The sequence below is a fragment of the Berghia stephanieae genome, chromosome 9 (genome assembly GCF_034508935.2).
Source record: "Berghia stephanieae isolate SIO BIC M18660-M18661 chromosome 9, UCSD_Bste_1.3, whole genome shotgun sequence".
NCBI lineage: Eukaryota > Metazoa > Mollusca > Gastropoda > Nudibranchia > Aeolidiidae > Berghia > Berghia stephanieae.
This window is the reverse complement of record NC_088368.1, coordinates 8,959,601-8,978,103: the sequence shown is the minus strand read 5'-3', so window position 1 is coordinate 8,978,103 and position 18,503 is coordinate 8,959,601. Positions and strand designations below refer to the sequence as shown.

The 18,503-nt window shown below is 36.6% G+C and overlaps 1 protein-coding gene across 1 annotated transcript; it reads right to left on the bottom strand.

Annotated features, from left to right (window-relative positions):
• Positions 1-371: 371 nt before the first annotated feature.
• On the bottom strand, positions 372-12,889 carry LOC144979115 (uncharacterized). The gene is made up of 4 exons (XM_078925713.1): positions 12,346-12,889; positions 11,605-11,949; positions 3,550-3,683; positions 372-452 (listed from the first exon to the last, which is right to left on the bottom strand). The coding sequence occupies exons 1-4, from the start codon at positions 12,884-12,886 to the stop codon at positions 372-374; spliced, it is 1,101 nt and encodes a 366-aa protein (XP_078781839.1). The 5' UTR covers positions 12,887-12,889.
• Between the last annotated feature and the right edge of the window lie 5,614 nt (positions 12,890-18,503).

Genomic DNA, 18,503 nt, shown 5'->3' with positions numbered 1-18,503 from the left:
GCTTTATACATGGTCTCATGGAAACAGCAACACTGAACATAATTAATTTAGGATCAAACATGTCGACTTTAAAGCGCTATTGTATTTTTTTTTTTACCGGGCAGGTACTCATTTTACACTCGCGTAGGGTAAGGTAATGTGAATAAAAGGTCTCTTCCAAGGACTCAAATTTGCACCGCCCATAGCGGAATTCGAAGCAGGGTCCAAAGTAGGGTCCCAAGACTACAAAGCTACAAAAAAAAGTCGATGATGGTTACGTAATGCGAGTCGAACGACCCTTGGTCAACGCGATTGTGTAGAGCCAGTTACTAGATGCTTTGTGTCCCATAATATCTATAAATAACTATCCCTGGTCACGGCACCATAATTAATCATGCCCTTTCCAGAGACCATTGACACCGGAGGTAAGGACGGAAATGGTGTTGAAATGAACTGCCGGCTTTGAAGAGATGCTAATATTATTGAGAGGACATATAATCAAATTACCTTCGTTTGATTCAATTTCGCCTGTCTTTTTATGTTCATCAACCAGACCTGCTTAGAACTACGAAACTTTCGTAAAAATACGAATTTTTGGTTCTAGCATGAGAACGGCATACGTCTCTTTGACATTGAATTTTGCTAAAAAGGAAAGTTTAGCTCCTTAGAACGTATATTCAGGACTTTGTATCACTTTTGAACATACTGAGAGCAAATTCTTTATTTCTACAGCTATTTAAAGTGAAATTTTCTTTTTTTTTTCCCTTGGAGAAATCCGAATGTTTGAAATTTTAAGTAGGCAGCAAGCTGTGACATAAACTACCTCACATTTATGTGATGCTGTTTATTGACCCATTCGTTATTCTCCTACTCATCTTCTTTCTCCCCCTCCTCCTCCTCCTCCTCCTCCTCCTCCTCCTCCTCCCCCTCCTCCTCCTCCTCCTCCTCCTCCTCCTCTCATCTTCTATTTTTATCTCTCTTTTCACTAATTCCCTCCGCCTCAGTCACCACCACCACCTCCTCCTCCTCCTCCTCCTCCTCCTCCTACTGCTGCTGCTGCTCCTCCTCCTCCTCCTTCTAATCATCATCATCATCATCATCATCATCATCATCATCATCATCATCATCATCATCAACAACAACAACAACAACAACAACTACAAAAACATGGTCATATATATATACATCACCACCCTAACAATTTTAATTATAAAAATCGATTGTATTAAAAGCAATCGTCAGAAGGAAAAACAGTTTTTAACGCCTGGAAAATGTCATACAAACACCAGAAATAATGAAAATGTTGCTGCTTGAAGCTCGAGGAAAAAAATAACGATATGTATTGAAATGTAAACTTAAATTTCTTAGACGAAGAAAAAAAGGGAAACCCGAAACGTCCACAGTATGTGTCTTTGTTAAAGAAATTGAAGCTTACATTTCAATACTTATCGTCATTTTTATTTTTAAAACACCAGGTTAACTGTAAATCTACTTATATGTGATATGACGAATCACCACTAAAGACAAATATGATTGAGATACATATGTGACTTGGACAAATGAATAACATCGGGAGAAAATGCCCGTTACGTCACCCCTACCATCATTAGTGATGTCCTTTCTAGACCATTGACACAGAGGCTAAGAACGGAACTGGCGCCAGTGTGACATGGATGGTTTGAAGAGGTGTTACATGTCATTATTATGCCTAAGGCCTGTGCGGCTATGTGGTCTAGTGGTATGACACTCGCTTTCGGATTGGAAGGTCCTGGGTTCGAGCCTCGCGCTCGGCGCATAGTTGAGTCCTTGGAAAAGGCTCTTTACTCACATTCTCTCACCGTGCTTAGGTGTAAAATGAGTACGTGGCCGTTAACAGCGGTGTCTTTGTCAAAAAAAATTGTAATATCGCCTAACAGGCGGCATGTCCCGTCCTACATGTTAAATGTTGCTGTTGATCAGGGACCCCTTGTAAAGCGCTTGGAGCACATTTAGTGGATATTGCTCTATATAAAGCTCAATTTTCAATTTTTTAAAGGGGTAGATGGCTCAGCGCGACGGTCTCTCCTTCGTACTCGAAAGGTACCGTGTGCTGTGTGGCCTTGAGCATGTCACCTCGCCCTAGCTCAATTTGCGGAGCTGTACTGCGGCTGGCGCCTGGGTTATTCCAGTCTTCCCTTGGAATAAACCCGGCCGAAAGACAAATTTCCCATATGGGATGAATACAGGGAATTTAATTTTATTTTATCATTTTATTTTATGTGAGGGATGTGAATCAGCATGTTTTAAATGTCAACTCCTCAGTTATGTTCTTTATTCAAACACAACAAATGCAGCTTCTAAAACTGAAAAAAAAACATTTAAAATAATGATAATTCTAGTTTCTACTCGTCCTGACATTAATTTTACTTTTTGGCAGCAGCTTCTAATGGTGCTCGCACTACTATGTTATGACGATTGACCCAATCAGCAAATTCTGTACCGCACTCGTGCACCGTGGGACGGAAGCTTTGTCTTAACACACTGTTCAACTAGATGCTCTGCGGTACTTTTGGGCATATTATTATATTTCACTCCTATACATGCCAGTTAGAATTGGTGGACCACGTCATATATAAAGCATTTATGTTTAAATATCGTTGAAATTAACGTTGAGATTTTTTTAAAAATAGTAAGTTTAAAGGTTGATTTAATTAGCGACGTGCACTTATTTGCAAGTCTGATAACCCAATTCCTCATGGGCTCATTGTTGTAATGGAAATCTCAAAATTGACACAGAGTAAAGTCCATTACAATAATGTTAAACTCGGCCCATGAGTGGGTTTGGATGTAAGACCTATAACATATATATATGTACACGTTGGTAATTAGGCATATAAAACGTATGATAAACTGATAAAGTTATAGGCTTTCGATTATTTCCAACTCAAATAGTAGCCCTAGATCGTTCCCAGACTAACAGCTATTTAAATAAATCTGATTTACCGTCCGTCTTATTCTGGTAAAAGTGTGGGGACTAGCAAGATAATATAGGAATTTAGAGCTTTAATTCGTGATTATGATTATTAGCAATTTATCTTGGTTTTTAAAACAAATATTTCCTACACCTTATGGAAACGATGTAAAGGGATGCCTATCACAACCTCATTGCGATCGAGGTAATGGCATTGGGTTGGTGACACTTTGAGAAGGGAAAATGGCAACATCATTATCATTGTCATCATCATCATCATAATCATCATCATCATCATCATTATCATCATCATCATCATCATCATCATCATCATCATCATCAACAACAACAACAACAACTACAAAAACATCACGACCCTAACAGTTTTAATTATAAAAATCGATTGTATTAAAAGCAATCCGTCAAAAAGGAATAACAGGTTTTAACTCCTAGAGAATACAAACAAGTCCTGGAAAATGTCATACAAACACCAGGAATAATGAAAAAAATGTTGTTGATTGAAGCTCGAAGGAAAAATATACGACTCATCACGAATCACGAGTAAAGCATTGGAACGAAACTCATAAGGCCATCGGAAAATAGGACAGGTCACCACCGACCAATATCCTGGCGGCGTACTTTGGACAACAAGCAGCCCGAAGACCATCAAGACATTGGGTGAAACAAAGAAAGTGGTCCAAGATGCCCCGCCAGGTGGAGATAATTTGTGGTTGAAGCCCTATGCTGCCAGGGACTTCAAAGGAATCAGTAAGAATATCTTTAAAATATACGAGTACAAAAACCCACCTTCTTCACATGTGCCTTTTATTTTAACCCTCTCCTTTCCGATGGTTTTCCCCTAAAATGTCAGGCTTACCCAGCAGAAATATTGATTTTTTAAACTCAAACAATCTCTCTACAAAACAACTGTATGTTCTTATTAATTAAACAAAGATCATTCTTCAAAGTTTGTGATGTAAAAAATAAATCCGAATAAGAAAAAATGTATTTGTGTCGTAAAAAAATATGACGATTTTGCTGTAGGTGGTAGAGAGAGGGTTAACTTAGATCTAATAAGTCGGGATCTTTTAATAACTTGAAACTCGAACATTTATAGTATAGAGCAGCATCCACTAAACGTGCTCAAAGCGGTTTAAAAGGGCCCCTAGCCAACAGCAGCACCTAACATGTAGGCCGAGACATGACACCTATTAGGCGATAATATCACAACAGCCAAGTGCTTATTTCATACCTGAGCACGGTGAGAGAATGTGAGTAAGAGCCTATTTCAAGGACTTAACTATGCGCCGATCTGAGTGGGACTCGAACAAAAGACCTTCCAGTCCGAAAACAAGAGATATACAACCAGACCACATAGTCCGTGCAAGTATTACCATCAGGTTTGGACTGGCATAATAACATTTTGAAACGAGTGATCATAGATTTACAAAATGTAAGATACGCCTGTATTCCCGAAATCCCGACTCTTGTAAGTTCTAATTAAAGCAGAGCTTCCCATCACCTCAGGGGTTTGAAAACAATATCGATTTTAAAGATTGAAACCAGCATCGTCATTATATTTTCTTCTTTTTTTTTATTAAGGTTAATAATCCAAAACAAACATTGATAGATTAAATAAAATAAAGTAACAACAAACACAACAAGGCCAAACCAAACTTTTAAAAACAAAAATAAAATATAAAATTCCTTTTATTCATCCCATTTGGGGGAAATCTGTCTCTAAGGTCGAATCCAAGGGAAGACTGGGATAACCCAGGCTTCTGCCGCAGTGCAGCGCCGCAACTTGAGCTATGGCGAGGGTGGCTTGCTCAAGGCCACACAGCGCAGCGGCGGGCGATCGAACTCAGTAGCTTTCGGGTACGAAAAAAGACCACTCTTGTGACGAACGATTTTCTTTCACTGCGTGATTTCTTTAATCATTCGTCAGCGTTTCATTCAAAACCACTTCAAACTTAGTGGACAATATATATTTGCCAAGGCAGATTAACACCCCGAGTTAAAATACTCAAAACATGGACAGTCTTTTCTCCAATAAATCTCTAAATTTTGCTAACGGAAAACTTGGTCAATATGTGGGAAACCTTCCCATTGTATAACGGAACACTCACTTTCAGCTTAAGGCTTATTTACCTGTTCAAATTGTCTGCCCATTGTATCCATACCTCCTGCTAATTACCTTTTCCAAACAAGATTCCAACGTGCAAATGCCCTGAGGTTCTTGGCTGGTTCAAGAGTAGCTAAATTGCAATTAACGTTCTAGCTCTCCGTAATTCTTTCTTACTAAAGCATCTGAATATCATTGACTATCTAAAACAGGAACATTCTTCGGATTGGCTATTCCCACAATTCCAAATCGTCACTTTAATTCACAAAATCAAATTCATCTCTGAATTGAATCACACACATGCTAAGATATCCCAAGAAAGAAGAGCTATCCCTCCAATTTCAAACTTGTAAAAGTTTTTCTTCTCTCGGTTTAAGGTAAATTGAATTATTGGTTAACATTCAAAGTGGAACGAGATATTACTGTGAATTCAATGCTTAATCTAGCATTACTATTATAGTTTGTGTTGATATTTTAATTGTGCTATTCCATGGATGTTCGTAAGTTGGAATACCTGTACCAAACTATATCTATATGTATCTTATACTATTGTTAATATTTGTTTATGATCTATGCTATTATTTCATTTATATTTAATATGTATATTGCTTGAATGTCTGTACTCTACCGCCAATCGCCGGCCACACATCATAACCTCAATTATAATTAATAAAAATAAATTAAGAAATACCAGGGACACAACCCTGTTAAATCCTCATCATGTAAGATAGCTCGACTGTCAGTTGATGTTTGATACAAATGTAATAACTACCATTATCATGGAGTTACTGCTTCTCCTTGCCTTTGTCGGCAAATAAAAGCTATTATGATGTGTCGCTCAAGGACGATGCTGCGAAAGACAAACTCTATTGGCTCTAAGACCTTTTTGTTTTAACTCTTAATTGAAGGTCCTTGTCTTTGGCTGTCACCATCCGTGGCTATCAACCATCTTTACTCCGTACCCAATCCTTGAGGCACCCAATCCCTGATGTCAGTCATCGCCGACACCAGAACCTTCCTGTCAGCCCATAACTACAACACACTGTTGTGAAGTCCAGAAAACCCTGCAAGCAGGAGCCAACCCTGGAACTAGCTGATACATTTGCCTCAATCAAGCAAGCCGGCTGGATAAAGATAAGCCAAACGGGCTTATACCATTTTCAAATGTATTTTCCACAGACACAAATGATTACAAACTAAATAAATCAATCAATCATAAATAAATCAATAAATAAATCAATAGATAAATAAATAATAAATTAGATCCACTCAATTCGAGCGATTCTTCCTGATATTAAATAAATACTTATTCTTTCTATCTTTTCTTGTAACAATTAATTAAACTTTATGTATAGAATGGTTATTATTGTATTGGGCGTTACTATTGTCTTGACTCACTTGTTATTAATACAATTAAGTTATAAGGGACCCTAAGGCAATTCCTAATCACCCCTAGATTAAACCCGAGCCGTTTGTGGTATAGGTTGAGTGGCGCAGCTGGTAACGAGAGCCATAGCGCGCATACTAGTTCGAATCCAGACCATTGAGCTATCGGTTGGACTCGATCCCACAAAAATAACACACCTCTGAGCCACGCTGCCTCCCCTTCTTTTATTTTAAAGGGGGTTAAAAAAAAAGGATGTAAGAGAAAGCATATACCAATGAACGTTGAGTGTTTGTTTTTCCAACCGTTTGAAACGCGTCTTTAGACCAGTTCTCTTGTCAGTATCTATGTATTTAACGCAATGAATGAAATAGTGTGATATCAGGGAATGATTGTAAAGCGCATTTGGGCACTATTCGTGGATACCGTAACTGTTGCTGCTCGGAGATCAAAGAAATAAATAACAATGAGAAATTGAATGTAAGCTTCAATTTAATATGCGAAAACAGATAAGATGAACGTTTCGGGTTTCCTCTTTAGAAACAAAACAGGATGAATGAAGCACTACAGACGAATGAGATTTATCATGACGTCAACCGTTTTCCTTCTATATTCAGCTTTTGTTTTTTAAAAACTTATTTCATACATAATACCAATTTGAATCGACGGGCCACATATGACTGGTCATCGCATGGAATTTCTATCCAGTGTCCTTTGTTTTACGTGACCTAGGTGATGTAAGAGGATAAACGTATTCCCCTGGTATCTCCAGTCATGTCAACGGTAAATTATCACCATTTTCTTCGCACATTGACAGAAAGCTTTTTATTCCACCCTCACCCTGTAAATGGGGGGCGAAGTGGCCGAGTGGTTAAGGCATTGCACTGTGATCCGGATGACCCAGGTTCGAGCCCCGCTTCAGGCACTTTCGTTTTTTCCCCCTTGAGCAAGATTATTACCCCCCAATTTGCTCACTTGGACAACTTGGGTGATTCCTGTTGGCATCAGACATCTTGTTTGATGAGTTATCTATATTCCTTCGTGGAATGCCTAGACGACGATATTTTATGATATCGTGGGGCAAAAGGCATAATTTCTTTTCACCCTATAAATAGTAACGCGTAATGATATCATGTTTACAATAATAATTTGTGACGTCAGATTATCAAGCGTAAATTTAACTAAAAATTAGATTCTTTAAAAAAAAGTATCATTTGAGTGGGGTTTTTTTTTTGTGTGTGCTGCTATGTGGTCTTGTGGTATGACACTCGCATTCGGATCGGAAAGTCCTGGGTTTGGGCCTCACTCGGCGCACAGTTGAGTCCTTGGAAAAGGCTCTTTACTCCACATTCTCTCACCGTACTCATGTGTGAACAGCGTTAATAGCGATGTCTCCGTCGGTAAAAAAAATTGTACTATCGCTTAATTAACAAAGGTCATGTCTCAATCTACATGTTACGTGTTGCTGTTGGTCAGGGACCCTTTGTAAAGCGCGTTGATTACGTTTAGTGAATATTGCACTATATAAAAGCTCAAGTGTGTTTTGTTTTTGTTAACCTGCATTTTTCTTTCTGTTCTATCTGGCGATGTTTCATACAGACCTTTTAAGACTTTTATCTTACACCAGCATCTGCTCTCTAATTTGTTATTTTGATATCATTAAGTCAAGTTAGTTGTGGCGACAATATTGTGTCAATGCAATAAATTGCTTTTTCTCTTTCTTATTATGACGGTGCTCTTACTACGCACGATATAGGCTATAGATAGAATGCGCTTGGCCAAGGAGTTCACAACATTGCCATCCGGAAGTATAACGGACCAACACACAAACTCTGTGTAACCATGAACTTTTATAGTCTGGTTAATACAGTTTAGTGAGAACAACTCACAAACGCGGATGGCAAAAACAATAACAAAGACCTGAGTGACGTCATCTGCATACTATCTATTGTTACTCCAAACAATCTGCGTTAGGTAGAGATAATTAATCTCAGCGTGCATTGGGGCTCGTGAGTGCTCAGTTGATAGAGCATTCGCTTCACATTAGATATAAAAATATTTCCCCACAGATTCTCAAAGTGTTTTAAAGTAGAGGCTTTAACTCACTCAATCCTAGAGATTTTTGCTACTTTTCTAAATTGGAAGAAAAAAAAATTAACATGAGCATGCACATAGTTAGTTTTAATCAACTACCATTAAAATGTAAACCTTAAGGACATGAGGTTTGATAATATGCCTATAATTTGTCTAAATGTAATAAATGGGCACGGGGCAATGCTATCTATACACATGCCGACTCGTCGGGAATCTGGCGTGAAAACTAGAAGGCCCACGAGTCCCGCTGATAGCACTTAACTCTCTCTCTCTCTCTCTCTCTCTCTCTCTCTCTCTCTCTCTCTCTCTCTCTCTCTCTCTCTCTCTCTCTCCCTCCCTCCCCTCTCTCTCTCTCTCTCTCTCTCTCTCTCTCTCTCAAACTTCTACATTTAATGAAAATCAAACGTTGAACACATAAAATAAGATTTGCAAGCAAAAAGTGCAATTGAAGTTTATTTTATAAAAATATATGATAATAATTTTTGAATGGAAGTGATAGTACAAGCGATGATGATGATGATGATGATGATGATGATGATGATGATGATGATGATGATGATGATGATGATGATGATGATGATGATGATGATGATAATAATAATAATAGTTTTTTTACAGAGTGGGAGAGAGAGAGAGAGAGAGAGAGAGGGAGAGAGAGAGAGGGAGAGAGAGAGAGAGAGAGAGAGAGAGAGAGAGAGAGGGAGAGAGAGAGAGAGAGAGAGGGAGAGAGAGAGAGAGAGAGGAGAGAGAGGAGAGAGAGAGAGAGAGAGAGAGAGAGAGAGATCAAAAGAAATGATGGTATCAGCGACGAATATGATGATGATAATAATAATAGTTTGTTTGTATTTTACAATGTTTCAAATTAGTTAATACGTAGGCAACGGCAGGTCAATAATTGGTTCAGTTTCATACAGAGAATATTAATAATAGATGTACAACAATTTATTGAATTAGTATATAATTACTTGATATCAAGATGGCGATGATGACGATGGTAATGAGAATGATGAATTTAACTTCTTTCAAATAAAAGTCATACAATAATTATACACACACACACACACACACACACACACACTATATTTATATACAAAGACTATAAATACATTAAATAAGACTAACTACACAAATACGAGTATATTTAATACTCAAGAAAGGGGCGTAAAAGGATGATGATGATGATATTGGTGATAAAGAGTAGGAAGAGGAGGATGAGATTGATGATGATAATATATAAATAGACACACACACACACACACACACACAAACACTCACACACACATTATATTTATATACAAATATTATAAATACATTAAATAAGACTACACAAATATATTTTAATACTCAAGAAAGGGGTGTATAAGGATGATGATGATGATGAGATGATGAGAATTGATGATGATGATGAAATGATAAAGAGAGGATGAGATTGATGATGATAATATTCAAAATAACAACACACACACAAAGCACAACACCACACGCAATTATTTTATATACAATATAAATACATTAATAAGACTACTACAGAAATATATTTAATACTCAAGAAAGGGTGTATAAGAATGATGATGATGATGATGATGATGATGATGTGATGATGATGATGATGATGATGATGATGATATATGATGATGAAAATTAGGAAGAGGAGGATGACATTGATGATGATAATATTCAAAATAGATTTTGTATGATGACCAAGCTCATTTCTTTATAAAACTTATTTAAAGTGACAATATAAACACATTGCTATAGATAAGATTGCATAAATTTGAAGAACAATTCTCATTTATGTCCCCTACAGATGACACAGCAGAAATATGAGAATATGATTGACACAAAAAGCTGCTTCAATAGCAATATGAATAAAAAAAGCTAGTGGTGGTGACGATGTTGAAGAAAATTGATAATATACGTTGGTGAGGTTGATGGTTGTGGTAGTGAAGATAATGGTGCTGGTGATGATACTGGTGAAACGATGATGGTGATAGATAATGACGATTATGATGAAGGTGAAGTTGGTGATGACATTGATGATGGTGTCGACAATAAAGCTGGGGTTGGTAGATAATGGAGATATAATGAAGATGAAGATGATATTAGTGGTGATGGCAATAAAGATGATGCTGTTAGATAATGACAATGGTAAAGAAGGTGAACGTAATAAAGACGATGCTGATAGATAATGACAATAATGATGAAGGTGAAAATAATGGTGATATTAATGCTTGTGATGACAATAATGATGACACTGATAAATAGTGACGTAGACTACGAATGAAGATGATAATAATGATGCTAATAATTTAAATAGGATGGTGGCGGTAGTGGTGGTGAATAAAGATGGATATGATGATGATCGCAAAGACTATTATGCTGGTAGTGATGGAAAATGATGATGATGATGATGATGATGATGATGATGATGATGATGATGATGATGATGATGAAGGTGAAGATGATGATGATATTGATGGTGGTGAGGGCAATAAAGATGATACTGATATATTAATGACAATGATGAAGAAAGTGAAGGTGATTGCGGTGATTACTGATGCTAATATATATTGACAATAATGATTCTGATAGATAATGACAAAGATGATGATAATGATAATGATGATGATGGTGGTGGTGGTGGGGGAAGTAGTGGTGGTGAATGAAGATGAATATAATGATGGTTGCAAAGACGGTGATGTTGGCAGTGGTGGGACTGATGATGATGCTGATGATGTTGATGATGCTGATGATGATGATGATGATAATGAGGATGATAAATGGATATCCACAGAGAAATAGAGCTGATATAATAATTACTGTGACCTCAGTTTGTTCATCTTCCTTTATCCGACTGCTTCTTCGAATTGAAAATTGAAAATCTCTTCTTAAATATATTGGACAGGCATAGAATAGCCTTTACAGGAACACACACATCGATTGCAAATGTCTCTGCAAAATTGCCAAGAATTACGGCTAATCTTGCCCTACATATTTTTGATTTATTGTTAACAAAGAAACAATATGAAAGGAGTGAAAATTCTAAAAACAACTCGCACAGTGAAGATAAACCATCCCTGTCCCTAGAATTAAAATACTCTGTTAACTCAGAGTTTGGCACAACACACGCTCTGCTTCGTAGTTCCTGCTGTTGGAAAAATTTAGAATAGATGGTGAAATCTGCTACATTTTTGGTTTGTCGTGTAATTTTTCCCAGGGTGGACTTAGAAGGGAGATAAAGGTGACCACGTAAAGAAGAATATAGCACTCTTGACCTCGTGGACCACGAAAAAGCAAGAATTAAATCATCTGGAAAGTAAATCCGTTGATTTTTCTTAGCATTCAGGAGCTGAATCTGGCGTTCTATAAATTTCTGGATAGCCTTAGACTTCTCTAATGAGGATTCATTTTCTTCATCTGCAATGAAAAAAAAAGTAGAAGATAATGAAATAGACGATACATGATTGGAAACAATGAATTTTATTTTTAAAATGCATTTCAAAATTTTAATTTCGTGAATCTATAACGAATCAAAAACAACAGCAACACAACAAGGGTAATAGTTCTTCTTATCATCATCATCATCATCATCATCATCATCATCATCATCATCATCATCATCATCATCATCATCATCATCAACATCATTATTATCATTATCATTATTGTTATTATTATTATTATTATTATTATTATTATTATTATTATTATTATTATTATTATTATTATTATTATTATTATTATTATTATGTTCACGTTGATAATAAAACTGACGCTAACGCATTTAAAAATTAAAATAGTAGGTTAACTCACCTTCTAGTTGGGAGTCCAGTGTGTAGAATCGAAGTATTTCTGTAAGTTCACTCCAACGCTTTAAGGTTCCATCTGAGAAAGTCTGGTGTTGGCTTTGTTTAATTCCAAATAAACCCTCATATTGAATTGACCTGATGCTGTGATCATCGTTCACCTCTTTAACTGTAAAGTAGATACTAAATGAGTGGACCATACCGATCCTAGCACGGCTATGAAGACTAAACTCAGAATCTGAAGACAGTCCAACAACACCATTAGAGGAAATCTCTTGAACAAAATAATCTTTAAAGTTTTTTCCCAACTCATTTTCTGTATTTTCAAGTAAATCTTTCTTAAGAAAAATTGATAACTCATCAATATCCTGAAGCCTGTCTCTAAATTCACTTGTCGAATTTAATGTCTGACGAGATGGTGCTGTTTTTCGCAAACAAGAAGGGGGTATTGTATTTAGCCATTTATTTGGAGGAATAGCAGGTGAAGGATACCTTGATTTCCGTCTCATAGGAGCATCATGATGCCAATGATTGGCACAGATACCCATATAGTCTGCAACATCGCTCGAATCGATATTATTTGGCAGTGCACTAATCCATATTTGTCTCTCAATTGGATCCGAATGAAATTTATATATAGTTGTCTTTTCGCCATGTCTATAATTTGAAGTGCAATCAAAAACAACATTTTCGAGGCATTTTCGGTTATTATTGATAAAAAAATAATGATAAAATGTTTATTATTTGCTTAAAATGCATTGCCGAATCCATTGTACAGGGAAAATGAGCAATAAACAACGGCAATTCACAACTACAACAAAACTTAATGGTCACTCCATGAAAATGAACAACAGAATAAGGGCGATTCACAACTACAAGTGGTCAATATGTACAAGCAAGACTGAATTCTTAAAAGTGTGACATATGGCACTACTTGACCTAGGTGATGCTAAGTGTGTGTATGTGTGTGTGTGTGTGTGTGTGTGTGTATGCGCGTGCGTTTTAGTCTTAAAACTCTAGATAGCTTTGGTATGCGTACGAGCGTGTTTGAGTAATGTAATTAATGCCATCTCATGCAGGTAACCGAGGTAACTCAACTCTCGCCCCTTCCCCCAGTTAAAAAAAACCATGGGCCTTCCAGATTTTTTTGGCCACGGTCGCTCGAACTGCACGTCTCTAGAGTGCTATGGCACGGGGTTAAATTAACTCGGGTAAACTACGGATATAGACGGTTTAGGGTTGAGTGAGTTAAGAGAATCTCAAGTAGCACATTGACGAGTTTGTGGACATCTCCGTCACTTTCAATAGTATTCCTAATGTTTTAGCCAAAGCAACGTACTCCGCCATTCTCTAAAACAACACATTCAAAACATATAAATGGTCAGAAAATGCGTCCTTTTTAAATAGATAGCTATCAATCGATTGAAATGACTCATTTATTTTGTCAAGATCTTTCAAACCTGGGTTCTCGGTCATTTTAATTGATCAATATTTAAAGGACGATTTTTTTTGGCCAAAATTTTATTGATGTGTAGGGTTCAGAGCACGAGAGTGTTGTGAGACGCTTACAAAAGACATATCAAAGTAATTTGTTAAGTCGTTGCTTTTGTCATATTTATTTTTTTGTTTGTTTTTATGTTGGGGGGGGGGGGGGTTTACAAACAATATATTCACAATGCGACGTTAACACAGTAAGCAGGTCTGATCATCGAGCGCAGTTATGAGCTTATTTTAACATTGTTGAAATGGAAATACGATCTTGCGTTAGTTTGACAGTATTTCACTTTCAACAATGAGACCATAACTATTTGCGTGTCGTTGTCAGATGGACAACAAATATACAAAATATAAATGTATTTTCTTCATATTTACAAACACAAGACACTTCATTCCTTTACAAGGTGCACATTATGACGTAGTTGAAAGTAGTAAGTCATTTGTAGCACAGACAACATGGTAAGAGAGAAAGGGAGTTATGAAATAGCAGTTTTCAAGTCGGACAAACATTAATGTGATCCATCCTCTCAAAATGGTATTATTTCCATCTAAATCAAAAAGAAAGGCATTAACACATAACAACTCTTCATTTCATAAATTATCTTTGTTAAATAATTTTTGATTCATATTTCTAATAGTCCCATATAGACCGGTTTCAAAAAGTTATATTTAGGAACAGAACACAGCCACATTGCGTGGCAACTGTTGTAAACAAAACGTCCCAGATTTTTTTCTTTTACCCTTTTACAGAGAAATGAATTAATTTTTTCTGGTCAAACGTTTTGAAATGTGCTTTTTGAAAGTACAAGATTATTCATCAACCTGGCAGCAATCACCAGTGATAAAAGAAATGAGCAAAAGGGATTTTCGGGCTCACCAGATTCTTGTCAAGTCAAGAAATTTAAAGCTGAATAAAGACTTTTCTTAAATCCAAATGAAATTTTAAGTTTTAAAATATCATAATGATGATTACCTAAATAAATCAAACATGGATAGCTCATACGGTAGAGTCACGATCTCTCCGGCCAGGCAGAGTTGTCGTACCAGTAAGGTCGCACTTCTCTATTGTCTTCTGACACTTTCCTATTCACTTCGTTTCTTGTTATTATCAACATAAGTGCCCGCCCCACTCACTTTTCGGAATCCATTATTATACCGTTTAGGGGCCTTGGGGTTTTTTTTTGATGGAATTAAATTTATAGTATAGATAGATGTCCTTTTCTGAAAATTAAGATCTGAAAAACTGTGAATGAAACAGTGCCAGACAAAGAAGAGAGAAAAATACAAGAAAGAAAAACAGTCCCCCAAAAATCAACATGCTTGACTAGGGATCGAACCTGAGACCTCCTAATTACCGAGGTAATACACACGTTTACAGAACAGTATCTTATACTAGTGCCTATAAATTTGCCACTTTGATATTGTTCTAAAAATAACTAATAAAACGTTGCACAACCAGTGATGTTGTTGGATGAATCTTAATTTGTTTTTTAAAAGAACGTTTAGAGACCTTAGGTGAAGAAGAACTAACAGCCTATTCAATCTTTTCTTCGTTAAAATTGAAAAGAAAAAAATCATTTTCACCAATTTTCAAAACTATTTTGCGATTAGCCTCTCCTTACGGACAATTTTCAGGACTTTTCCAGAGATGCCATACTTAACCAACAAAAAATTAGATTTTTTTAGTACAGACTATACAGAATTTGTGCAACAAATCAAGCTTTTTAAAACCATATCAAAGTCTTTTATTATGATGTAGAATACAAATTCGGAATAAGAAAAATCTTCATTGTATGATAACAAATTAAAAGTGACAATGTTCCTGTAGTTGGTAAGGAGAGAGTTAAAACAATATGTATATCTAATTTTAGCACCTTGGCGGGTAACAATCTTTTTAAGCATCAGTTGTTGCCTTTTGCACTTCTGTGCTGTCTTTATTGCTTCTTGTACTTTTTATTGGGGGCAATACAGGCAGGGAGGAAACTGCAAACTTTTCATTCGGAAATCTTCGAGAAGAGTTTGAACTACGTTGATCCTGTGATGAACAACATGACTCGGAGAGATCTGACGGATAGCATACTCTTGATGTAAGACCATCTGAAGTGCCGCAATCCAATGACAAATTACGATGATGCAATCTGGGTTTTGTTGGTACGTTGTTTAAAGAATTGGAGCGGCGAGTAAGGTTACTTTTCAAGTTATTATCAAAAAGGCTTTTATTCTCTATGTTTGGTTTTGAAACACATAATTTGCTTTTCTCGTGATCCATTAAATTTTTTGTTGTGATCTGATCAACATGAAATTCATCTTCAAGCTGATCGAGTTGAGCATGTGATAATGATGTTAGTTTCGAACATGTTTCACGTGACTTGCGGTTATCACATTTATTGATAATATCTTTTATATTTTCATGTTTTCGTAATAATTCTTCATCGCTTTCGGGAATTGTGAATTCACTTGATGACGTATTGCATGGCCAATCCAATTTTGGCCATGTTTTCCAACTGTCATTGAATAATTTTCTCTTTACCACGTTGCAATGGCTAAAAGATCTTAGGACTGGTTTGGCTGGTTCACAGACTTTGGCATCAAAACTTTGGAGCAAAACGTTGTCGTTCTCACTGAAAATAGAATGAAATGTTCCCACTTCTTTTTGGGTCTCGCAAACATTTTCCAACATACTTACTCTTTCTGTAACGCCTGTCTTCTGTGCAAAGGCAAGTGAAGACGGTTTGCATTGGAATGTGTGAGCGTTTACGTCTCCTCCTTCTGTAGAATTTAAAATGGTATTTTTTAGTGGGTGTTTATTGTTTTGGAAACTTTGGTCTTGAGCATCTTGAAGTAAATTCACAAATTTATCTAAATGACTCTCATTTCCTTGGGATCTCTGTAGAATATCTTTCTGAAGATTATCATTTTTTATGGGAGACCTATTTAAAACATCTTTCTCCGTAAAACCATCGCTTTCATAAAAATCCTTTGGCACACTGGACAGAAAGTTATTGAGCGACTCGTGTGAATTAGGTAGGTCGATGGTTTGATACCTATTTAGCGTCTTTTTCTTTTGTTTCGAAGGATTGTGAGACCCGGGATAAAGGTAACAGCTCCGTGTGCGTCGAAGAAGTTTGTATCGCTTTGAAGCTGTGACCAGAGATGGGTTTTGTTTGATTGAGCTAGTTGGGTATCTTTCCTTACCAACGTCAGATGAGGCCTGGGCCATTCTTTGTTTTGGCGAGTGGTAGATAGGTTTGTTTAAATCTGGTGAATTATTCTTGGCCTCGTCCAGTACGTTGTCTTTGTCACGCAAAACAACATCAATTCGAAGCTGTAGACCCTCTAGCAGAGAGGAAACATCAGTCTTGTACTCGACAATGTTTGATGATTTCCTAAGGGTAGGTTTTAAATTTCTTCCATTAACGACGGAACTCGGCATGTCCTTAGAACAGTGAGGTTTTGACTCGGATTCAGTGTTCACAGTCTGCAAATCTGATGTTGGTTGCAGTTTGAGTGATGATGGTTCATCTGTCGTGTCATTGTGATATTTTGATGTTGCCGAAGACAGTCTTTCAAATTCCATTTCATTTAAATTCATCGCATTCATCTCATTACTTACTGATCGTTTGCGAACATTTTCTAACGTCCTTGCTCGTTTTAGCATTCGTTTGGTTTTATTTGAAATCATAATTTCCCAGAATCTTCTTTTCTGACCTTCTGTGTCAAACTAACTACTTCTCGCTTTTATTTTAAATCACACTAGAAGACTTCTGGTGCAGAAATCGTCAATGGGTGGGTAAGAAATCAGTACATCTCCCTCCGGGTCACATTTGAATCTCAATTCACAATGATGAATAAATGCTTTTGGTTTGTGGAGAACCTGGGGACATAAAATCATAATATGGAGACTGTATTATTATGACTTTAAATACGTGTATACCTGGTTAGTCTGCTTCATTTTCTCTCAGATTTATCTTATTGGAATAGACAAATGTAGACAAATTCCCCGTTGAGGATGAGTAAAAGGAACTTTGTTTACTTTATTCATTTATCATCAGGTGTCTCAGCGGTATGGCCTTTGCTTCGTTCCCGATAGATACCAAGTTCGGCGACCCGCCGCGCAAATCATCTCGCTCTAGCTTACTTTGCAGCGCTGTATACGCTTCAACAGTCGTAACGTCACTTCCCTCGTATTGACGCATGTTTACTTAGTAATTGGCTCTAAACTATCGGAACAATGGCGTACGACCTTATGAAATATTTCTCCGACGAGCATAAACGCGTATTCAGAGGTAAAAAATACATTATAAATCTGATCATGTTTTGACTTTTACACATTCTGATCACAAGACATAATATGAAAAGTTCTAGTCAGCATGAAGAATAAAAAGTACCGATTTTCTTTGTTTAGAACCACGATAGTCGCCGTAGCTGGGCGACGTGACATAAGACTATTGAATCCAATTACGGCTGATGACTGGGTAATTCCAGTTTTTCCTTGCAACAGACCATTAAGACAAATTTATTCTTATGGATGAAAAAGGGAAATTATTTTTTAAAAATCTAAATATTAATTTATCAAGTAACGCTAGAAAGAGCAGGAAAAGGAACATAATTCCATGAGCCCGTGTTTGATTTATTAATTTAATCAGATTATTACAGACTATATGTTTA